This window comes from Dipodomys merriami, unplaced genomic scaffold (assembly GCF_024711535.1).
Source record: "Dipodomys merriami isolate MVZ:Mamm:240054 unplaced genomic scaffold, mDipMer1.0.p SCAF_8, whole genome shotgun sequence".
Classification (NCBI taxonomy): domain Eukaryota; kingdom Metazoa; phylum Chordata; class Mammalia; order Rodentia; family Heteromyidae; genus Dipodomys; species Dipodomys merriami.
This window is the reverse complement of record NW_027206401.1, coordinates 15,405,903-15,430,513: the sequence shown is the minus strand read 5'-3', so window position 1 is coordinate 15,430,513 and position 24,611 is coordinate 15,405,903. Positions and strand designations below refer to the sequence as shown.

The 24,611-nt window shown below is 40.6% G+C and overlaps 1 protein-coding gene across 7 annotated transcripts in view; it reads left to right on the top strand.

Moving 5' to 3' along the window:
* Utrn (utrophin) overlaps positions 1 to 24,611 on the top strand; it is a 427,285-nt gene that overhangs the window by 83,931 nt on the left and 318,743 nt on the right. For 6 of the 7 annotated variants that reach the window (XM_070010724.1, XM_070010730.1, XM_070010726.1 and 3 more), the window contains 2 exons: positions 12,384 to 12,445; positions 23,702 to 23,794. In XM_070010724.1, coding sequence (XP_069866825.1) covers positions 12,384 to 12,445; positions 23,702 to 23,794 — 155 coding nt within the window. The remainder of the gene's footprint in view (positions 1 to 12,383; positions 12,446 to 23,701; positions 23,795 to 24,611) is intronic. The other variant, XM_070010729.1, reaches the window with a different exon arrangement.

Genomic DNA, 24,611 nt, shown 5'->3' with positions numbered 1-24,611 from the left:
ATCTTTCCATATGAAAGTTAGTGAGATTAATCTTGTGAACCAAAAGGACAGGAAACATGTTTGAGTCGATAATTAACCCAGTCTACCGCAGTGAATCTTGAATAAGATGTGTAGAGTCAGGGTCATAGGAACGATTATGATTCTAGAATTCAGGTGCCATGCAGTTGTATTGCAAGTGGAGCAGCCAAGCTGGGTGCCACACACATCCTGCAGATCCAGCATGCGGGAAGGTGAAGGGTCACAGAGGCCTGCCTGGGCTGTGTAGTAAGATCTAGTCACAGAACAGAATAAAACAAGTTGAAAATGTGATTGTGTGTGTGTGTGTGTGTGTGTGTGCGCGCGCGTGCGTGCGCGCGCGCGCGCGGATGTGCATGCATGTGCACAAATGTGCTGGTCCTAGGGCTTAAACTCAGGCCTGCCTGGGTGCTTGTCCCTGAGTTCTTTTGCTCAAGGCTAGCACCCTGCCACTTGAGTCACAGCTCCACTTCCAGCTTTTTTGGTGGGTCATTGGAGATAAGAGTCCAATGGACTTTCCTGTGCAGGCTGGCTTTGAACTGTGATCCTCAGATCTCAGAGGGCTGAGATTACAGACGTGAACAGTAGAGTACCTGACTGAAAAATGTGAGTTGGAACCAAGTAAAATTCCTTTTATTTGTCTTGTGAGGGAATATCTAAGCTATATGTTGTGTCTCCTTTAAACGTACTGAAATCAACACGAAAAATCTTTATGATATGTGCTTCCTCCTATTTTCAAATTTTGGTAAAGTACATGACACAAAATTGATCTCTGTGAAGATTTTAAGTATATGCTCACATTTTAACATAATATTACCACCATCTTTCTCACACTTCCGTTCAATTACAAAACGAAAACTATATATCTACTGAACAATTAGCCTCCTCCTCTCCTCTCCCTCCAGACCCCAACAACCACCGTCCATGCTCTGCTGTACGCATGGAATCATACAGTAGTTGTCTTTATTGTAGCTGCACGGATCACCTCAGTGTTTATCTGTGTAGCAGATGCCAACATTTCCTTCCTTTCAAGGCTAAATAAAATCCTTCTGCATGTGTTACTACATTTTGTTCGTCTGCGGTGGGACACAAGTTGCTTTCCCTCTTTTGGCTGTCGAGACCCTGCTTTCTATGCTGGTTGGTTCTTTTACTTCGTGTGCCTTTATTCACTCATGTTCTCCAGGACTTGATCTCTGAGCGTGGTAGCTGCTTCTCTTTGTTCCTGAAGCAGTTGTTACAACTTTGAAGAAAGATTATCCATGTAGATGTTCTGCTTTGTATCATTTTCTTTCTAAACTCGAGAGAAAATTGGCATTGTGAATTTACATTTAGGAGTCAGGCAAGTACGATAGAGATTGTGATCCCAGAAGACAAGGGGCAGGGGTGGGGTGGAACAGGGTGCCACTGTAGTGGAGAGAGACATTGTCTGAGAGAGAGAGAGAGAGAGAGAGAGAGGGAGAGAGAGAGAGAGAGAGAGAGAGAGAGAGAGAGAGAGAGAGAGAGACAGAGACAGAGACAGAGACAGAGACAGAGACAGAGAGACAGAGAGACAGAGAGACAGAGAGACAGAGAGACAGAGATAGAATATGAATCTACCCCTCTGCATACATAGCCTTCTTGCCTGTGCACATGTTTACTGCCATCTGAGATTCTGGTCTCCTTATAAATGTTTTAACAGTAGGGACTTTTATAGTGAAGGAAACCCAGACTTTTACTAGGCTTTATTTAATTGGTTAGGGATCATCATCCTAAAAAAAAGTGAAAGTGGAAGCCAGATGTAATTACTGCCTTGTAAGATCGTTTATTCAGAAAAGCAAACATGAACTTGGACCTCTCATCTGTAGTTGTTAAACAGAAAGGGTCCCTTTAATGCTTTACAAAGTGGTGTGCTGAAAACAGATGAAAGGGGAGAGCTCTTACCTTGTCTATGGAAGATGGTGATCACGTGGCGGCTGATGATATGATATGATACCACTGATGATATAGACGCAATTTGCAAAATTAAAGACAGGAAGAAAAATTTGAAAGCTACTGTAGATGAATAAAGGTAGTGTTGATTGCAACTAGAAGCCTGACACATAGAGTGACAAAGCAAACTTGTAATATTATCATCAATGTGTTAGCCAATGGCTTGAATGTGAAGCTTCTTGAATCCCCGCCCCCCCCCCCCCCCCCCCCGCAAGTATTTTATCTCAAACCTTTTCTTTTTTTTTGGTCTGGTCGTGGGGCCTGAACTCTGGGCCTGGGCGCTTTCCCTCAGCTCTTCAGCTCAAGGCTAGCGCTCTACCACTTGAGCCACAGCGCCACTTCCGGCTTTTTTCTTTTTGCTTATGTGGTGCTGAGGAATCGAAGCCAGGGCCTCAGGCATGCAAAGCAAGCGCTCTACCACTGAGCCACCTTCCCAGCCCTCAAACTTTTTCCTACTGAGACTGTCAATTAAAAAAAAAAAAAAGGTTTTAGAGGCTCAGAGGAACTTTACAAAGTTATGTAAGTTGAAAATAAGAGCTGTGCATTTCCCAATGTGAGACTTAAGTGTTTAAATTCAGTTTCTATACTTCAAGCAAAGAGTTCTATGCTGTGCAGGCTGAGTTCTTAATCATAAGGTCCATGGGAAGAAATCATTATCTCAGATTTTAAGGGGAAACACAATGTTCCTTTCCATCTTCGTGGTTCTGTGTTTTTTTTCTCCTGCTTATTATAAATATTTATCTTGGACAAGATGTGGCATTTTAGTGGGCTTGTAGTTATTCAAATTTAATTTTAAAATGATTCTTCTGATCTTCTGCTCTTCCATTTTGTTTTTTTCCCCCCCTTGTCATGGCTCACCATTAAAACACTCCAAATGCAGACGAAATATGCAAGTGTTGTAAAACATTCCCCAAACCACTTTTGAAATAGAGTCATAGTTTAAAAGTTGCTTTATAGTGTTGTTCCATTGATAATCTGAGAACAAAGGACTGATGCTACTTATGTTTCCTCCAGTGCTGTATAGTTTGCATAAAAGTGAGCAAAATATTAGGCATTTGAGAACGTCTAGGCAGCTTGGTGTGTGATGTGGTTGGTAGGTAGCATTTAGGGGTGGGGATGGAGATGAAAAAAGGGATGACATTGTCCAGGAAGCATTGTACTCATTACCTGACTTATGGAATTGTAACTCCTTTGTACAGCTACTTAATAATAAGAAGAACAGAAGAAAGGCATCACTAATTATATATAGATGTGTAATTAGTTGTATGAAGACATTTCAATTCAACACAAACAATCTATGATTGCAGTGTATCTTGATCAATGTGGCCTCATCGCTCTCTTCTTTCCCATCTCCACCTCTCCCCCGTTGAACTAATAGATTAGAGCTGCAGGCTCCTGACCTGTGGGAATGTGACGTATATATTAGACCTCAAAAGATGTAGTAAGAAAAAAAAGAATAGAAAATATCAATCATTGTTTTGAAATAGTAAACATGTTATGCTGAAGGGATAATAGTTTGGGTGTATTGGTTTAAGTAGCTCATTTTACTAAAAATAAATTTTACCTGTTTTTTTTTTTCTGAAGTACAGCTAGTAGAAAGCAAAAAACAACAGTTCTATATGTGGCTTGCATTATTCCTGTGGGCCATACAGTCCTGGAAGAGGATTTCAGTATTCTTGTAATCAGGGTTAGAGAACTGGAATCCTCTAGCCAAGGACTGACATGGGCTTGAGGAACGCATCCTCCTAACTCACCAGCGTTTTATATTTTGTTTTGTCAGTGATGGGGGCATGTCTAGAAAATATTTTGAATAATTCATGTTCACTGAATAACACTACGTTCTACAAAGGGAGAATATATATATATATATATATATATATATATATATATTTAACATTTTAGTTATGCCAGTTTTCAAGCCACAGTTAAAGAGCATTTCTCACATTCATTAATTAGGGAAACTTTCTGTTATTGATGACAACAGAGCTATCTGCTTCCTTTGTACTGATCCCCTGTGGAGTGGAGCCTTCTAATTAAATTATAATTGAACTTAGCTGTGGTAATAAACCTGTGTTGGAACAAGTGAAAAGCCCTAGAGTGGTTTGCTGGGACTCTGTTCCCAGGGGCCGTGAAGGCTTTCTGCTGGTTACGGAATGTGAAGATGAATTGACAGCACTGGTTCTTGCCATCTCTTCTCCCAGCATGTGTCATTCCCCTTGACTAGTTTCCAAAAGAAAGGCATACCTCTTACTCTTCCTTATCACACTCTGGTGGCTTTCTGAGAAGCAGTAGATAAGGAATAATTGACGAATGCCAAAAACACTCCATAAAAGTTTTCAAATCAGCCAGTGTCTTAGTACATCCAGAGCAAGTCTTTGGAACCAGCTCTTTCATATCCACCTACCTGCCCATCTATCCCTCTCTCCCTCCCTCCCTCTCTCCTTCCTTCCTTCCTTCCTTCCTTCCTTCCTTCCTTCCTTCCTTCCTTCCTTCCTTCCTTCCTTCCTTCCCCCTACTTATCTACCTGTTTATCCATCTATCCATCCATTGTCCATTTACCCACCATCTATTTGTCCACCCACCAACCCATCTCTTTACCCACCCACCTATATACTGACCCACCCCTCTATTTTCCCACTTACCTATTCATCTATCTATTCATTATCCACTTGTCCATTTACCCACTCACCCACCCACCCACTCAACTAACATTCATCCATTCATCAGTCTACTAATCCATCAGTCTCTCTATCCGTCCACTCACCAATCTGAAAAAGAGATTCTGAAGTAATAAGACATGATATTCAATTTTCTACATCAGCTCTACAGAAGATACTAGCATTTTAGTATACATGCTGGGAGATAATTTGAGCACTGAAATGATTCTCATTTTGTTTAGAGATATTTCTTCAAGTTCCCTTGAGATTTATTGCCTCAAAATTTTTATTACTGTTATTGAATTGTTAAGATTCCTCAGAAATATATCATGAATTATGAAGAGGATCCAAAGAGATTTCTTAGAGGTCTAGGGAAAATAATAAATGAAATTAATTAAACTGAGATGAATACCACTTCAATCATTAGCAGTCTTATAAAGACTTTTTTTTAGACTGTTAGCATGCCATGGAAGGAGGAGGGAAAGTGGGTGAAGAACGAGGTACTCACTCATTACCTGACTCATGTAACTGTAACCCATTTGTGTATCACCTTTACAATAACATAAGCTAAATTATATTAAAAAAAGAAAGCCATGGCAGTTCTGGATCAGATCACTGGAATATTTCTTACTATCATTTTTTTTCTGCACCTGCATTAATTTTCATACATCTAAAATCATGTATATATGAGACAGTAACATGATTTCTGTTGAGAGTTTGTTGAACAAAATAGATGTTTATTTAATAATAATAATAATAAAGATAGCTTGGAGAATCTCATTTCATAGATTTTTCTTTCACACATTAGTTAAACCTTCCATCAGTTGTTAGATTAGCTTTCTATGGCTTCTCATAAAAGTAGCACATGAGCTTTACAGCTCGTTCAACTTCTCTTTATAACCCTGTTTCAATCTGTGACTTCTTAAGTGGTTTTTAATAAAAATATTTACTCTGAACAAAAATCCAAAGTGAATTATCTATAAGACTGACAATGTCAACTTTCAGAACACTGAGCTCTGTTCTTGTACATTTCCTAAGCAAATAAAATGCTTGATCACTAAGACTTTGAGTGGTTATTTTTTCCCAGAATGTATATCTAGAGAGAAAGTTTCAAACAATGAGAGCTACCTACAAATCTTACCATTTGTTTAAGGGTTAAAGCATAGCCAAAGAGAAGTAGGAAAAACAATTTCCAATATTTGTATGCAGAAACTCAAGGCACATGTCAGAGAGAAGCAGTAAGCAGCAAAGAAACTCGACATCAGATGATGGTCAGGGTAGGGTTTTTTTTTGGTCGTGGGGCTTGAACTCTGAGCCTGGGCACTGTCCCTCAGCTTCAGCTCAAGGTTAGTGCTCTACCACTTGAGCCACAGCTCCACTTCCGGCCTTTTCTGTTTATGTGGTGCTGAGAAATCGAACTCAGGGCCTCATGCATGAGAGACAAGCACTCTACCACTGAGCCATCTTCCCAGTCCTAGTTTTTTGGATCACCTTTGTTCTCAACCGGAATAAACCTGTCCCTCCTGCTTTGCAACAAGGGAATTCTCAGTGTATTCCAGCTCCAGATGTAGCCACACTCCAGAATCGCCCCAGATTTCAGAGGCAAGAGTCTTGAAACCTCACCCTAGCAGAGCATCGCTTCGTTTAAGGGCACTGATTTTTTTTTTTCAAGAATCTATTTCCTCACAAGAATATTTCAGAATATGTATTTGTAGTTTGGTACTCTTGCCTTTTTTCTTTTAAAACAGTATGATTATAAACAGCTTTGAGTACTAGAAACTTGCTAAAATTTGTATTAACTTAGTCTTACTGTTCTCGCCCCACCCCTCCCGAGGTCAGTTGTGGACCTGGAACTCAAGGCCTAGGTGCTGTTCCTGAGCTTTTTCACTGTACCACTGGGAGCCACAGTGGCACTTCCGGTTTTCTGGTGATTAATTGAACATAAGAATCCTGCTCTGGCTTGCTTTGAACTGAGATCCTCAGACCTCAGACTCCTGAGTAGCTAGGATTACAGGTGTGAGCCACCAGCGCCTGCCATCATATTGTTTTGACATCATTATGTATCATGAGCCTCTGAAGTTCCATGTAGAGATGAGAATATTAAAACATATTTGTCCTGTTGGGGTGTGTGGTTGAAATGAGATACTGATTAGCCTTCCTCTAAAGAGCTTGACTTTCTTTCTGTTCCTCTTTCTGTAGTTATAAGCTGGATTGCACCTGCTCTTTGGGATGTGTTTGCACGTGTATTTATTGTTTTATTTTTTCCCCTCTCTTTCTCTGTATCTTTTTGAGATAGAGTCTACTTCCTTTTTGTCTTAGCCATCCTTGAACTGGCAATCTTCTTTGCCTCTAGCTACTGAGTGTCTGGTATGAACCGCCATTCTTGGCTTGTAAGTTTGTTTTAACCCTAGTTTTGAGCCTAAGTGACTTGAATGTATACATGAAGTAAGCTGACAGAAATACTGTTTGAAATGCTCATCATCAGAACTTTTCTTGTATACTTAGTTTTCGCAATTTTGAAACTGTTTAGTATTTACGGTTTTTCTTAAAAACTCAAGAGTTTGAATCAAAGGGAGTGTTAGCACTTGACTCGTGAGAGAAGTTCTCCTTTTGGCTCTCTCTTTGTTTACATATTTATAATACTTGGCAGATTATTATTTGGCATTTAGGACTTCCATGGCATTTTAATGTATTGTATTTGAATAAACGAATGAGGTTTTTTTTTGTGTGTGTGTGTCTTGTTTTTTTTTTGGGGGGGGGGAAGGGTGGGTCCAGTCATGGGGCCTGAACTCTGGGTCTGGGCGCTGTCCCTCAGCTCTTCAGCTCAAGGCTAGCGCTCTACCACTTGAGCCACAGCGCCACTTCCAGCTTTTTTCTTTTTGCTTATGTGGTGCTGAGGAATTGAACCCAGGGCCTCATGCATGCAAGGCAAGTGCTCTACCACTGAGCCACCTTCCCAGCCCACGAATGGGGAAACAAGACTACAAGTGTCATGGCAGGGTCTGAGTGGTGCATGTGTTTTTTTTTTTTAGGGGGGTGGTGGTGATGTGCTGTGTCCCCTAAAAGATGAATTAGGCTGTGTGCCCTCATTGCTTCTGAAGCAATCCTTTCTAGGGTGTGTTACATTTTATATTTGTGAATGAGGCTTTGAGGAAATTTAAAAATAAAGTGTTTTGTTTTGTTTTGTTGATCATGGGGCTTGAACTCAGAGCCTGGGCACTGCCCCTGAGCTCTTTTGCTCAAGGCTAGCGCTCTACCACTTTGAGTGACAGCTCAACTTATGGTTTTTGAGAGGTTAATTGGAGATAAGAGTCTCATGGGGACTTTTCTGCCCTGGCTGGCTTCCAACCACCATCCTCAGATCTCAGCCTCCTGATTAGGTAGGATTTCAGGCATGAGCCATCACTGCCTGGCCGTCAATCCAAATTTTAAAGCATCCCACAAGATATTTCTGTTTGAATTTAAATTCTAGCCCACTTTTTTGGGGGGAAGTTATACTAGGCTGGTGGCAGCCAACTAGATGCTGTTATATTGTTTTATGAGTTAGATCAGAATGACTTTAACTAACAGTCTTAGGGTGAGCAGTATTCCTGCTCCTAGGATGCGTGCATCTCCATGCTGGAGATACTTCCTACGTTTCTCTGCTACAATTCTGGTTTAGGGTTTAAATGGAGATGTATTGCTTTCTGCTGAATTTCCGGTGCACATTGGAGCTGGTGAAATGACAACATTCTCAAACCAGCCTCAGAGGAAGAGTTGTTGAGTTCTTCCTTTTTTTAACCAATCACAGAATTACAGTTTCAAACCAGGCAGCAGGGCAGGCCCAGTGGATCTGTGTGAGCATGTCTGAAGCAAAATATTTAGAGGAGGAATTTGGACAGCAAGCCTGAAGGGATCGAACACATTTTTCTTCTGATGCAGTCCCCATGTTTCTCTCCCTAATGGAGAAAGGTCGTTAATGAATGATATTTGCTAAGCTAGCAAAGATTCTTAGAAATGCAATGGGCTTTTAAAAATCTCGATCTTAAGGTTGGAAACTGAAAGAATATGTGTAGAGAAGGTGCAGCGCAGTGTAAATGATTATATCTGTTCACTTAATTATATGTTTACTTAATATACATATCACGAATCCAGTTATTTGTAAGATTGTGCCTAATTTTTCGCCCATTTACACTTTGGAGAAATGAAAACTAGTTAGTTGATACTGAGGGTTTGCAACTGTTGAAGTTCTGTGTAAGATCTAGGAAGCGAAATAATCATGACAGCATGACAGGTCTTAGATCCAGCTTGACGGGTCTTGGATCATTGCATAAGCATGCCCAGCTCCCAGATGAAGAGGGCGGGGCCAAGGCTGCTCACCTGAATGGTGAGTGACTCTCCCACATTTCTTACATTTTTTAATCTCCTAGTTGAAAAGCCACAGGGTATGTTTTGTTCTTGTGCAGAATCCTTCCTTGTCTGTAGATAATAAAGTGGGGTGTGGGGATGGGGGAGAGTGAGGAAAAAATGCAAACTATAGGTTTGAACTTCCCCCCACCCCCATCCCTGTATTTTGAAAATGAGTATAGAAGAATGTTTATAAATATTGACATATGTTTGAAACTTTACATGTTAGAAAATTTCTCTTTTACAGGCAAATACTTCATTTTGTAAGTTAGTCAATTTGACTCATACAGATGTTGATTTGTATCAGAGATTACAGACTGTTTTAGAAGCATTACCTTTTTTTTTTTTTTTTTTTTGGGTCCGGTCGTGGGGCCTGAACTTTGGGCCTGGGCCCTGTCCCTCAGCTCTTCAGCTCAAGGCTAGCGCTCTACCACTTGAGCCACAGCACCACTTCTGGCTTTTTTTCTTTTTGCTTATGTGGTGCTGAGGAATCAAACCCAGGGCCTCATGCATGCTAGGCAAGCGCTCTACCACTGGGCCACCTTCCCCGCCCCCATTACCTTGTTTTTATAAACATACCTCTGGGAGGAATCTACTTAATTTGGTCTCATTATATGTATGTGATAAATGGAGTGATCTTATTTATCATTTAATGAGGCATTCATTTGATAGATACTCCTTTCTTTTTTCTCTCAACATAGTATTAGCTATTTTATCATGTTTCTGAAAAACATTAAATGCTTTGAAAAGACATAAAAGGATATAATAATTACTCCTTAGAATTTTCCTCACTTTTGTGATAAAAAGTTCTTTTATTTTCCTTTGTCTTTTGTGTGTGTGTGTGGGGGGGGGGGTTGTAGTTTGACTTTGGCACTCTACTGCTGAGTTCCTTTTCTGCAGGTAGGGGATTGTGTTTTTGTTTGAGGCTGGCCTGGACTTGAAATCCTCCTATCTATGTTTCCCACATACCTGAGATTACAGGCATGTGCTGCCACACTTGTTGATAGCAAACATTCTTAGGAAACTATGGGAATTTAATACTTATGATCTTTCTGTTTTGTATTAATAGGACTAAAGAATAATGAATGAAGCAAGGTTTATAAACTTTAATCCTAAGGCAGCAGGACTAAGGGATTGCATTTTCAAAGTTGTTGAATAGTAAATTCATTTTTGTCTGGCTGATATAGCGCCATCTGCAGGTGATTGTGGATACAGCCTTGTATTCTGGGCTGTATAAAGCTGGGATATTCAGAGCATGTAACCAAGTCTTCTTGGTTAATAAATGGCTCATGTGTGGCATTGATCAGATTAGGTATCAAGGCTAAATAGGGGCTGTCTTTTCTGGTAGGAAGGTCACCTCCTAATACCATTAGCATCAAGAATTTTCTTAGACAGCATTATTGTTTTTTTCTATCAGTTGTTCCCATGTGTCTTGGAGTCAGTCTCCAATTACCTTTATGGATCTGTAAAAGTACACTAGTTTCTCAAGCTGCTGCTATATTTATTACAAGAACATCCTTTTAATTGCATACTCTTCTTCTTGAAGGGAGTATAGAACAGAGTTAGAACAAACTTGATGTATTAGACAGCTTTCTGTCACAATAACTAAAGACCTGAGATGATTAACTTATAAGAGAAACAGTTTACTTGGACTTGCATTTTTCAAGTTTCCAGTCTGTGTTTGATGGGCCCAAGGGCTTTGGGCCTCTGGTTTTGGGGTGGGTATCAGAGGGTAACAGAAGGAGATGAATAGTAGAGCCAGTTTCTCACCTCATTCATGGTCAGGAAATGAAGAGAGAAAGTCTTAGAGGTGGGTAGTAATGGTGGTGGTGGCTTCCAACATTCCCTTTGAGACTCCACCATCATGACCACCTAAAGTTCTCCCAACAGTTCTCAGTGGTGCCAACCTAGGGCCTAAGCCTTTCTATTTCCATGCCCAAGGTAGCACCTCTGCAGTGAGAGCATGTTGTTAGGATTTTGTTTTCATGAGGTTGGAGCAGGCCGGCTATGGGTGGGAAGTGGAATAGGTAGATACACAGACAGACCTACAGTTTTCGGCTTGAATTCAAAGTATTCCCAGATAGCTTTCAGAACTACTGGGAGGTTTTTTAACATGCTACTTTGTAGGCATTGAGCCAACCATAACTCTTGGGCTAGTTTTAGTGGAAAATTGAGGAGTGACTGAAGTGTGCATGATTGGAAGTAATAAGAAGGGAAAATGGACATTCGTTTATCTGCCTTGTTTACACTCACACTGTAATAATTATGAGCGAATCACCAGCTCCTCCTAGAGTGGCTTTCGTGTATCTTCAGTAACCTTGATCACACCACTGTAAGCTCTGTAATATTGATCTTCATTATCCAGATGGAAACCATGAGGCTAGGGGAAATTATGATGATTTACCCCAGGTTACATTGTGAGTGGATTAGAGTGAGTGAGTGAGTGGATTAGAATGTGGTCGTTTGGCTAAGGAGGTTTTTTTTTTTTTAAAAATAAATTTATTATGCTACATGATTTCCTTATACTAGATTTAATCATGCTACCCATTCTCAACAGTTTAGGGTTTTCTGCATGCTGTGACTTATGTCTTTAAGCCAAGATACTCAGGAGGCTGAGATCTGAGGAGTGTAGTTTCAAGTCAATCCTGGCAGGAAAGTCCTTGAGACTATCATTTCCAATGAATCACCAAAATGCTGGAAGTAGTGATGTGGCTCACATGGTAGCGTACCAGCCTTGAGCAAAAAAGCTAAGGAGCAGCACCATGCCCTGAGTTCAAGCACCAGTACTGGCACAAAATAAAAACGAAACAAAACAACAAACAACCCCCCTCCAAAAAACCCCCAAAACCAACAATTTAATTGCAAACTTTCAATTTCAACTAAGCTGAAAATATCATTTCCCTGCCGTAAAATGTTAGCAGCTCGGAATCATGACCTGTATCAGTCATCCTGTGGATATGGATTCCAGAGCTATGAGCCTTACATGCATTTGCATTGTAGAAGGTGTGACCCCTGAAGGCCCAAACTCCTTAGTTTTTATCAGATACATTTGCCTGCTTTTTTTTTTTCTCTTTGAATGTGCTGACATGTTTCTTATGCTTGAGATTTTATGTCCAGTGAACTTGGTTTTATCCCATACACCGGCCTTCATAGCTGGCTGTGGTACTGGCCTAGGCTCAGCGTGCATCAGCTCCATCCCTGAGGAGTCAAAGGATCTGTCATTAACTGCGAGTTACTGTTCTAACAAGCTCTATGAGTAGACTGTTTTTTAACCCTCCAGGATGTAGATAACCTGCTTTAGTAATTTACTCATGGCTTATGTTTTTCTTCTCTCCCCCCTTTTTTTAATCTCTGCAGATGAACACAATGATGTGCAGAAGAAAACCTTTACCAAATGGATAAATGCTCGCTTTTCAAAGGTAACTGAGACTTTCCAACAGCTTGATGGCGATTCACGCATCTTTCTTCGGGCGTCTGATGAGAAGTGCGGTCCATTTTCCCTGTGCATCGTGACCTCTCACGAATCTTCTGAGTGTGCAGATACATCCCTTCTTCTCTTCTAAAATCTCTTTAAATGGAACATCGAATCTGAACAGCTAGCCTGATAACTTTGACCTAGCATTTTTCAGATATCTTAAGCCACAAGTGTGGTATTCCTACTCAGTGAATTGTGGGTGCTTCTAGGGAATGAATGTCACTGGGAAATTTTTATGTTCCCTTAGCTGAACAAGGTGGTGATTCCATTTTGAAATTATTGTTTGGACTGTGCAATCATGCTTCCCACTCTTACTCTAGTGGGAGTGACTTACTAAGGTTGATCTGCCTTGTGTGTTCTTTTGTCACCCCTCCCCCTTCTGTCCCCTACAGAGCCGTTCTTTCTCAGCATTTCTAATCACTTGGAACATAATCAGTGTTTTGATCAGTATTTTGTTTTGGGGTGAAACACAGTGAGTGAGCAATACTGTGTGCTCTTTTTCAAATGGCTTTCACATATGATTATCAGATTTACAAAAGTTGGAATTAGCCAGGTGCCAATGGCTCATATCTGTAATCCTAACTATTGAGGAGGCTGAGATCTGAGGATGATGGTTTGAAGCCAGCCCAGGCAGAAAAGTCCCCGTGAGACTCCAATTAACCACCCCAAAACTCAAAGTGGCACTGTGGCTCAAGTGGTAGAGTTCTAGCCTTGAGCACAAAGAGACACAGGGACAGTGCCCAAGCCCTGAGTGCAAGTCTTACAACTGACAAAAAAAGGTAAATAATAAAGTGGAATTTGGTTCACTGAGTCTAAGATGGGACAGAGTCTTCAGGTTTATCAGGACTGTACTATAGAAGGATGAAAAATTTGGATTTTTGGACAAACACCATTGCAGTCTTTGAAATACTATGAAAGCTATCTTACTTTGAAGTCATTTTTCAAAATTTTCTGTTCAAGGAAGTTGTCAAAGGTCAGGAAAATGACCTTTGACATTTCTTTCAGGAGAATTTAGGATAATTTAAGTTTACCTTCAGTAGCAGCCCAGTTCAAAACTGGACTCTAAGTTGGAGATATTAGTGCATCCTTGGAGTCCTAGCTACTGAGGAAGCTGAGAGGAGGTTTGCTTGAACCCAGGAGTTTGAAGCTAGCCTGGGCAAAAAACATCCAGACACCATCTCTTAAAATGAAAAATGACCTTGCTCTGCATCAGAGTATTTATAGCTGATTACTTAATGGTAGTGGTTTTTCTTTTTCTATTTTCTTCCTTTTTTAGGGTTTACAGGCTTGGTGAGGGATGGTTTACTGTATGGCTGAGAATGGGAAAGGGAATCTGGCAGGGATGTGACAACTGATGTTGACAGAAGAGTTAAGTCCGTGGAGATGAACAAGAATAGAGATGCTTCCTACTTAGTGATTTGATGTGTCGGATTATTCCAAAGCAGTAGTCGGAAGTTTTTGGCAAATGGTAACAGTTGTTTTATTCTGTCATCTATGCCGTAGACTTCACAGTCTTCTGAACTTTCGGATCTGTACGTGACCATCTTCCTGTGTCACATAGTTTTCGTAATGGAGTCTAGATGTGAGGAGTGTAATCCCAGAGTCTGCTGAGTGCCACGTGGACAGGATTATCCATGCCTGTTAGGACCAAGAATGTCACGGTCATTTTTTAGTTTAAACCAGTGAAGCAGTTATATATAAAATAAAATAAAAAAAAATATATATTTCCCCCACAGTGTAGTTAATTTATTAGAGAAGAATTGCCTTACAAATAATTTTGAAGGTCATTTTGCTAACATTATGGCCTTGGAGGGTCTAAGGCGAGGGGTGAGCTGACTGTATGTCTCATTTTGAGAGCAGAGTGTAGAAAGCCAGTAGTTCAAGAATACATGAAGTGGGGGTGGTGGGGCTGGGTGTTGGGGGGTGAATGATACAGATGCCAGCTGAGCAAAAAGAGTGAACAATCAATTTCAGCCATTTTCAAGCGTGTTGTTGACATCTTCAAACGAGACCCAAATACCACAGATTCCAGAGGCCCCACAGTCTTGGATTAAAGGAACTGGACCTGCGCATGCGGGCAGTTATCCTATCTGAATTCTTTTGTTCTATAAATGGGGGCTTTCATCGCCTGTCAGTCTCAGAGAAGTTCGGAAATTTTGCGAAGAGGAGATCCGAAAGGGCTTGGTAATATTTATCACATTTAGTAAATAAATGTTGTAGTTTTGTAATCTCATATTTGGAGAAAAAAAATATCAAAAGTGGGATCAAAGTCGGGCAGGAGTTTATATAAAAATGTATGAAAATGCTGATACAAAGAGAGGGTGGAAGGCTCGGCAGTGATTCCAGTATCTACCTTCTTTTCCTTTCTTCTTTCCTAGTAAGGCCCCTTTCCCCCCCTCCCCAGGCAGGAGGGGCCTAGCCCAGTAGGAGAGGGGAGATTTCAGTGGGCTTTCATTCTGCTTAACCCTTGCTTAGTTGGGCAAGATTTTCTTCTTTGCATGGCCTTAACGTGGGAATCTAGAGATTAGCACCGAAAAAAAAAATCCCACAGAAGGGGATTTTATTTCATTTCTTAAAAAAAAAGTATGTCCTATGGTACATTATGGTTCACTTTAAAATTCAGTTGTTCAGAGGGTCCTGTGGTGTGCATCCCTGTGCTGAGAAATCCAGCTGGACAAGTTTGTTTAAAACAGATATCTCTCTAGACATTGGCTTTGTTCTCCTCATCTGAAGTCTTGAACACCATGTCTTGTATGTCCAGTATCTATATAGATTCCACTTTGTGCTCTCTCCATTTTTGTCCTGCTTCCCACTTTATTCTTGATCTGTGTGAGAAAAATTTAAGATGAGTGAATGATCTACCTGGCTCAGCCTTTTGACTTATCCATGTCTTTCAGTATTTTTGAGCTATTTTATAACTCCATGTTGCAGAAAATAGTTAATTATGCAAATAAGGTTTACTCAGTCAAGTGGGAATTAGTTGGAATGCAATTGGATATTGAATTGGATAGACAAGTTTTTGTATCTTTTGTGATTTTATTTTCAGTTGTACATTTAAAAATTTTTATTTTATTTTTTGCATGCAGACAAGTATTTCATCTCATTCTTTGTGAACTGATGGCAACATCTTCAGGTCTCCCTCCTTCATACATGAATTAGGAAAGCCTTTGTCGCAGACGGATAACTTCACTTGTCTGAGAGCAAGCCCTTGCCTTTGGGGAAAGTTATCTTTGAATATGTCCAGTACTGTAGTCATCTGCTAAATAGCTCTTCCTTCTTGTGTTTCACCTTCTCTGTCTCTGCTTTCTATTTTTGACAGGCTGCTCTCAAAGGGCAAGTCCAAGAACTTCTTTATCTTCGGTATGTTCTTTCATTAGCTGTCCATTGTCTTTCTAAAATTTTTTTTTGATGGAAGTGGTATGTACTTCAGATGTACAGAGTGCTACTTTGATCATCATTGGCTTCCAAGTCTCTCATCAGTCATCCCTTACCTATGTGTTATTCTATTTCAATTTGTTTTTATTCCCTCATTGTCTTGTAGCCATGGTGTACATTTCCTCAGCTAGCCTTTGCGTATGCCTCTTCCTCCATCTTTCTCTGGAAAACCCCTCCAAGCCTCCCTGCCTCCCTGCCTCCTTTCCTCCTCTCTCCTTTTACTAATACTGGGGCTTGAACTTAAAGCCTTGCTCTCTTATTTAGCTCTTTTGCTTATGGCTGGTGCTCTTCTGTTTGAGCTACTTCTCCATTTCCAGGTTTTTACTGGTGAATTAGAGATACGAGTCTCCCAGATTTGTCTGCCCAGACTGGTTTTGAACTTCTGTCCTTAGATCTCAGTTTCTTGAGTAGCTGGGATTATAGGTATGAGCTACCAGTCTCTGGATGATCTACCTACATTTTAAGACAAAAATGGGAAAAGATACCTACTCACGAGGCTCACTTTGTATCACAGTACAGTCTGTGAAACCTGAGTGCTTTGAACCCTGTGATTTCAGAGCCTGTCACTTGGAAGCCGTGGGCCTCCCTAGTGAAGGCCTCATCGCTTTGCTGTTGGGAAATTTGTTGTGACTTTGAGCCTGCGTGTTCACTGGCCAGCTTTCAGAGCTGCTCATCTGGCTGCTCTGAGAGTTGTACAAATTGAAGACACTTTTTTTTAATTAGGCAATTATCAAAAGAGGTTTAACAAATAAAGGCTTGGGAGGGAATATGCTGAACTTTAATTTGAGCAAATTTCTGCCTTTTCCTTTTTGAAGACTAAGAAGAGCCAAGTTTTCATATGCTATGATTCGTAACTTGCCATTTAAAATTGATAGAACGTAAGACAGGCCATCTGTGAATCACTTTCCATGAATTTCAGTATGAAGAGTGATTCAGGAGGGTTCCTCTTGGGCACAGTGAGGTACCACTGTTATTGTCCTACTTGAATGTTGGTGTTCAGAGTCATCAAAGTAGGAATGGAAGGAGATTTATGGAGAGCATGATCAAAACATTTGTGGGTTCAGTCTTCCCATTAGGATGGTGATGGAGCTGTCACCCTTCTTTGCAGGATGATAAATAGCATGTCTTGGAGTTTGAGTTGACAATTTTATGTTGGTTCTGTCACTGGTTTATTTTATAATTATGAAAAAAAAGGGTAGCTCAAGCAGAACTCACACCCATTTAAATGGCTTCTTCAAAAGAAATCTCAGTATGCCTATTTACTAATAGCTAGAAAAGGCAAACAATAAAATGTACCTCATTTGAAAATACTATCTCTCAGGTATCTCAGCCATTCTCATGTAGGCTCCTACCTTTCCAGTTTGTTTTGATTCCATTTGATTCTTTTTTTGTCTCAAAATGATGCTTCCGAAATGGATTTCATTTGATTGACAAGTTATAACTTTATTTAATGGGTTGTGTTTTGCATATGCTCAGTACTTAATAAATGATTTTGGTAGAGCCTGTTGGCATCTGGGATTGTGAAACATGTTTGATATTGTGTGTTGGGTGTTTGTAACTGATGATCAAGTTTGGGACTGATCAGCTCAGAGGAGATGACTTTTGACCCTTCACCTAGAAAGGAGGGAGCCACCTGCCTTGTGCTTTTCCATTTGATGCTCTGTGGCCTGACCATCTCCAGCTGCTGAAGGTTAGGCCAAGGTAAGAGTAGGCCATGAAGTCTGAGGGGAAGATTGCTGAGAGGTTGCGAGCTGGTGAGGAGGGGAGAAAGAGATGATGGATTTCAGCTTGCTTGCCTGAGAAAGCTTAGACCGTAGTTCTACTTGCTGCAGGTCTCTGTTCATCAGCCATGAATGGACAGAATGAATGGAATCATGGATGGAGCTGACTTAGGGGTAAAAAAACCCAAAAACCCAAAACCCATCTCCATTATTCTTTGCTATTATTATTTGCTGGAGAAAGAAACATTCTGCTACAAAACCTTCTCCGTCATCAATAGAGATGACATCTGTCATCAGAAGGGAAAACGCACTTTACTTTTGAGTATGCTTGTCACCTGAGGTGCATGCAGGAGTTGGCAGAAAACTTCAAAGTCTGGACAGAATTTCACCAAAAATACAATAGACCAGAAGACAGCAATAATTACTTGTATCCTTGAGAGAGGGATGGATGCATCTTGGGGTGCAATCGTGTCCACTTGAGGACCAGTCCTATCTTGCTTTGGTGAAACTGGATACTGGTTTACTTAATTCCTGACCAAAGTGTTGAGACCCTCTTAGTCTTTAAGGAGATAACCTTACGTGGGAGGGAGGGGAGAAAGGGGTGGAGGCTCAAGGTAGCTGCCTTTCTTGTATTAAATGAAGGTTTCATTTTATTTACCGTTAGTGTCATTATCAATGCCTTTCCCATGGTTCACCGTGACCCATGGATGCCTGTCTTTTGCAGAACTACTTTCATCAAGCGTTTCCCTTCCTGGCCAGTAGAGTAGCTATGGCACGAGCTGCATTGTGCAGTGAGCTGCCCTACAGAGCTTGCCGGGTCTGCACGGTGCTGAGGTCTGTTCTGTTTGTGGATCCCACGGCATGGTTTGCCTGTAGGGGTATGCAGGTGGCCCTTGTCTCTGGTCCCACACATGGTTCCTTATCCAGGTTTCATCATCACTAGGCTACTTCTCTTATGTAAATGAAGTTGAAACTTCTATTCCTTGTGCTATGACTTATGGTCCCCTGAAGGGAGTTAGTTGGGTTAACAGGTGTGTTCATGATAGTTTATAGGTTTTAAGCAGGTGCCTGTCATTTGATTTGATGTCAGTGTGAACACTGTAAATCTCTGCCTGTAGTTATGTCGTGCTAGTCGGTGATTTCCTGAGCCATCTGTTTTGCTTGACTTTGCTTTTCTCCCTGCCTTCTTCCAAGCAGACTTCTAAACAGTCTTTAAAAATCATTAAGAACTTGTACTCACCACACTGAATTCTTAGAGAATGGCTGCAAGCTCTGTACTCACTCTTTGTTAGTTTTAGGTCTGTCTGTCTTGTCTATCTGTCTATGTTTCTCCGTCTCTCCTTGAGAGTATTTGTAGATTTATTTTATTTCAGTTGTATAAAAGGGTTTCATTGTGCTGTTTCCATGTACATACAATGGACCTCTATCAAATGTATCTCCTTATACCGCCCCACCCCCATCTCCACTCCCTTCTTCTTACCACAATTACAATAAGCTTCATTGTAGTATTTTCATACATGTGTATGAAGAACTTAGACCATATTCACCCACCCTACACTTTCTCCCTTCACCTTCCCTTACTGGGCTGGTACCCATTCCCAAACAGAAGCTGTTTCAAATTCTTGGCATTCGTGTTTCAGGATTCATTGTGCCTCCAAGTCTTCTCAGTCAGAAGCAACTGCACTTCCTTTCTTTTACCATTGACTTAAATCACAGACATTTATACAAGGATCACACAGTCTTCATTTGATTACAGCACAACTTTATAGTGCAGATGAACCTAATTTTATCATTCTATTATTTTGCCATTTTATCATTTTACCATTCTTTGAAAATATTTTTTTCCGACTATATATATATGGACATTGGTTAAAAGCCAAACCAAACAAAAAACCAGCTAAGCGCTGGTGACTCAAGCCTGTAATCCTAGCTACTCAGGAGGATGAGATCTGAGGATCATGGTTCAGAGTCAGCTCAGGCAGGAAAGTCTGTGAGACTCTTATTTTCAATAAACTACCAGAAAACCGGAAGTGGCACTGTGGTTCAAGTGGTAGAGCGCTAGCCTTGAGCTGAAAAGCTGAGGGACAGTACCCAGGCCCAGAGTTTAAGCCCCATGACTGATAAAACAAAACAAAACAAAAAAAACAAAACCACAACAAAACCCCCCAAACCCTTAGCTAATAGAAGAAATCCAGAGACTTTTAACTTTCACTTAACCTCTAATAGGAAAAGTATGATATTTTCATACATGCACACAAGCATATTGACTATATTCACCCACTCTACACCTTCTCCCTTTTCCTACTCCCATTTATTTGTTGTAAACTATTTCTTAAAATGTATTTTCATGTCAACATGCTGTAGTTAACTAGGACATTGTATATAGTGCTCACTGATGTATTCTATGGATTAAAAAATATGTAGAATTTCAAGAACCAAAAAGAATGATGCATTTCTATCACTGTTGATATTTGGGAATCATAAGTTAAAGATTCTTGCTTTAAATATATTGAGTAATATTAAAGTTTTTTTTCTCTTGATTTTTGGTTTTGCCTTTGTGTTTTTGAGATAAGGTTTTGCTATGTAGCCTAGGCTACTTCTGCATGGCTGAGTGATGAGATTACAGATTAATGAAGTTTTAAGTTAACCAATTGAGAGAGAGAGAGAGAGAAAGAGAGAGAGAGAGAGAGAGAGAGAGAGAGAGAGAGAGAGAGAGAGAGAGAGAGAGAGAGAGAGAGAGAGCTATATTTAAGTGTCATTATAAGATCAAGTATTGGACATCTGTTTTGAACTACTCATATGACTTGATAGAGATCCTCAGATCCCTTTTAGAAAAAAGATAGAGCGTATGTTGGTTGGAAACAGAATGTTCTAGAAGCATTTCAAAAATTATCTTTTCACTCTGTTTTACACAGAGAGTAGTAACATGATTATTCACGGTGGGTTTGAGTAAGTCCCAAGATAGTACTGTGCCTGGTATTTGTGCGGTTTGAGCTGGACACAGCTAGCCACGGAATCCTGTCTTCTCTGATGGCCAGTGGCCTTGATACTGCTTTCCTTCCCATCTGCTTCGCCTCAGGCCAGGTCTGCACTTGGCCTCCTCCTCATGCCTAACACTGAGAGGACAGAGGAGGGCCTGATTAGTCTTCAGGAGGAAAATCCAGGTCCTTCTTCTACCTCATGTGTTCATTGACAGTGAGAACAATTCCCCTTTCCCCAAACTCACTCTCTACATGGTGTTTTCGCCTCATTCAATACTTTAGAGAGTTTTGTCTTTTCTACTGCTAATACCACTGCTGCTGAAAACCATGACAAGGGACCAGGAATAATTCCTTTGTTTTCTATCTGAGCAAATATAATGACTTATTATACAAGGCAGGATTTTGCATTGATTCATGGTCCCTAGTCAGTGTATGAGCATGGGTATGTGGCCTATCTACAGAGTTTGACAGTTTCTCCAGAGACTCACTCATCCTATGGTTCACCTGTGTGTGCTCCTCGGGTCACCAGTAGATTTATATTCATTATTTACGATTCAATTATTGTATGCTTGTTTCATCCCATGCTACTGGAATTCTCAGCCATGGCTGTCAGTTACCCTATGTCCTGACAGGCCTGTAGATACATGCATTTGTGTGGCAGGATGATCTAGGAAATTACAAATACAGTGTCAGGAGATTACACATGTCAATTCAGATTTTCAGCTTCTTTTGGAAACCTGGAAGTTCTGCCAACAGTGAGCCTCAATTCCCACATGGCCTGGCTTGGCTGGAGCTGTGTGCCGGCTGCCACCTTCGCTCTGCCAATCTCCAGCCCGCAGCGTGGCTGCCTCGCCACGCCCCCTCCAGTCTGCCATCCCACGGGGGTGTTGACAGGCCTTGCTCACCTCACCCCCCTCTCTTCTTTCTGTGGGTTATGATGACAGTTTATTTCTTTGCTCTGACGCTCTTTGTGCATGTATCAATTGATACACACACACACACTCTTTGTGTGTGTATCAATACTGGGACTTGAACTCAAGCCATAGTCGTGTTCAACCACTTGAGCCACAATGTCACTTATGGCTTTTTGGTGGGCAATTGGAGATAAGAGTCTCACTGACCTTTTTTTTTTCCCCACACTGGCTTTGAACTTCCATCCCCAGATCTCAGTCTCCTGAGTAGCTAGGATTACAGGCATGAGCCACTTGCTCTAACACTTTTAAACCCAGCAGCAATCATATCTAAACAGTAGGAATGAATGTTGGCTCTTCTTGTTAAAATGGTGGGTTTAGATCTGCGTTTAGGAGCATGTAAAGACATAATGGTGGAAAGGGAAGGAGAATTGGGGGAAATCAAAGCAGGTCACAGGAGAGCAGCGGCACATGTCAACGGGGCTGATATCAGATTGCCTTTACATTTTTTTGGAAGTTAAATGGGACTCAAGCCTTATCTGCCTCCCAAGTTCAAGATTGTCCATTTATACCATTTTGTGTTTACTGGAAAACTGAAAACTCTCTGTTGTGAATGGGACCTGAACTTGACATTTCTGCAGTGCCACACACAAAGGAGGTATTCACCAAATATTTGTCCAGTTCAGTTAGTAAAATGTAATTCTCTCTGTCAGAACAGTCTGTGCAGCTAAGTCTTTGTAAAGAGTTAAAGAAAAATCTAAATAAGAGGTTAACCGTTTAGATGAATCCATTTTAATTTTTATTAAAAGATGACTTCTGACATTTCCAGACTCTTTTCCCAGAGTGACTATTTACAGCCCGAACCACAAAAACACCCGACGTGCTTTAAAGCACTGGGCTAGGAAAATCACATGCTTGAATTCATTTACATGTGGAATATGTCTGGTTGCTCTTCTTTGGGGGAGTTGTTAAATGCATCCTGCCCCCATCCAGTGATTAAATACTTCCTTCCCCATATGTCATAATTGCACGTCTCTGGGATGTAGCTAGCTTCCATCGGATGCAAATCTACATATTATGCTAATCAGTAAAGATAATCTGTGTGTCCCAACACCAACAACTTGATAGGAGATTGTAATACTTCTATTACATTTCACATTACAGTTCTCAGGACATTTTTACACATTGTATTATTTGATCTTTCCAGTACCTTGTAGCTGAAGAGGTGACGTCACTGAGTGGGATTTACTAGGCAGGTAGGTAGGTAGTTAGGGTCAAGCTGAGCTTAAAACTGAGGCTCCCTGATTTTCTGACTTGCAATCACATTGTTGGGAAAAGGCCCAGCTCTTGTGAATGTGGTGGAAAGTTGTGTGTGTGTGTGTGTGTGTGTGTGTGTGCGTGCGCGCGCACACACACACACACACACACACACACACACACACACACACACATGTGTACCTGTGCAATTGATGGAATTTACCAGGTGGGGACAAAGAGTTTAGGAATTATAGCAGTTTTCTCAATCTACATACTGGACCAGGACTGAACTTGGACACAGAGCCAAAAAATGTTTTAATTGTTAAATAAGTGACTAGAAATACACACTTGGCACTACATTGAGGATGGCTTGCTCCCAAAATGGAAATGCTGAGCGATGTCACCCTGTTGTAGAAGAGTAAGAAGTGCAGTCTTAGCTGGCCTCTGAGAATACATATCATAGTCAAGTCATAGTACTAATATAGCCACAGCTTTGTTTGAAAAAATTCAATTTTCCTGGGTACCAGTGGGTCATGACTGTAACTCTAGGTATTCAAGAGGCTGAGATCTAAAGGATCATGGTTTGAAGCTAGCCTGGGCAATAAAGTCTCCATCTAAAAAAGGAAAATCAGCCAAAAAAAAAAAAAAAAGGCAAGACTGGATATGTGACTCATGGTAGAGAACCAGCTGAGTGAGCTGAAGGTCCCGAGTTCAAATCCCATTACCAGCAAAAAAAGGGAACTTATTTATATCTTTCTGCTTAAAAGATTGATTATTCTTCAGAATTCTCTGCTTCTGTACTTGCCCCCATCCACATTTTAATGGAAAACATGAAACTACTGACTGTGTAGGCATAGATGGATTTTTTTTCATTTTTCTTTCTTTTTAATTGCAGAGTGGAAAACCACCCATCAATGATATGTTTACAGACCTCAAAGATGGAAGGAAGCTGTTGGATCTTCTAGAAGGTCTCATAGGAGTGTCATTGGTGAGAGGCGTCATCTGTTACTTGAAGACCCACTGTGGGCATTTGAGGTGTAAAGGCTGAAATACAGCCTGGATGGAGCAGTATTTAGGCTTTCTTGAGGCTTCTGTTTTTACTAAAGATAAAATTGCCTTAAATGCTTATTGCCTGATCAGGTTTTAATTTTTTTAAAAAAGGAATAGATTTTTAAAGCATAGTGTTACACATTTCTTGATTGTTATTATAAAGGTGATATACAGAGGGGTTATAGTTACATAAGTCAGGTAGAGAGCACATTTCTGTTTGGACAATGTCACCCCTACCCTCACTCTCCCAGATTTTCCCTCCTGTCCCCACCCACAAGTTGTGTAGTTCATTTTCAACATAGTATCCAGTGAGTACCACTGTTGCATTTGTTCACCCTTTGTCCCACCATTTCTATGCACATCCTCTTATTCTCCCAAAGACAGATAAATGGATAAGACAAAAAGAAAAGAAACCAAAAACACCAACAGAGAAAGAACCTCTTGTTTCTATTTCTTGGAGTGCATTTCAATAGATATTATTTTATGTGATCAGATGCACATAGCCATTGCGCTTTGTGTTCCTCCCTAAGATTATCCTCCTTTGGCCTCACTGTGTGTGAATGCTCAAATTCCTGTATAATTTATCATGTCCTGTTGTATTTTAGACCTAGCTTTCGTGCATGAGAGAAAACATGGGTCCTTTGTCCCTCTGAGCTGGGCTTACCTCACTTAACATGATTTGTTCTAGATAGATCAGCATAGTGTTTTAAATGGTAAAGAGAGGACTGTGGTAGGCAATTTCTTTAAACTGCTTC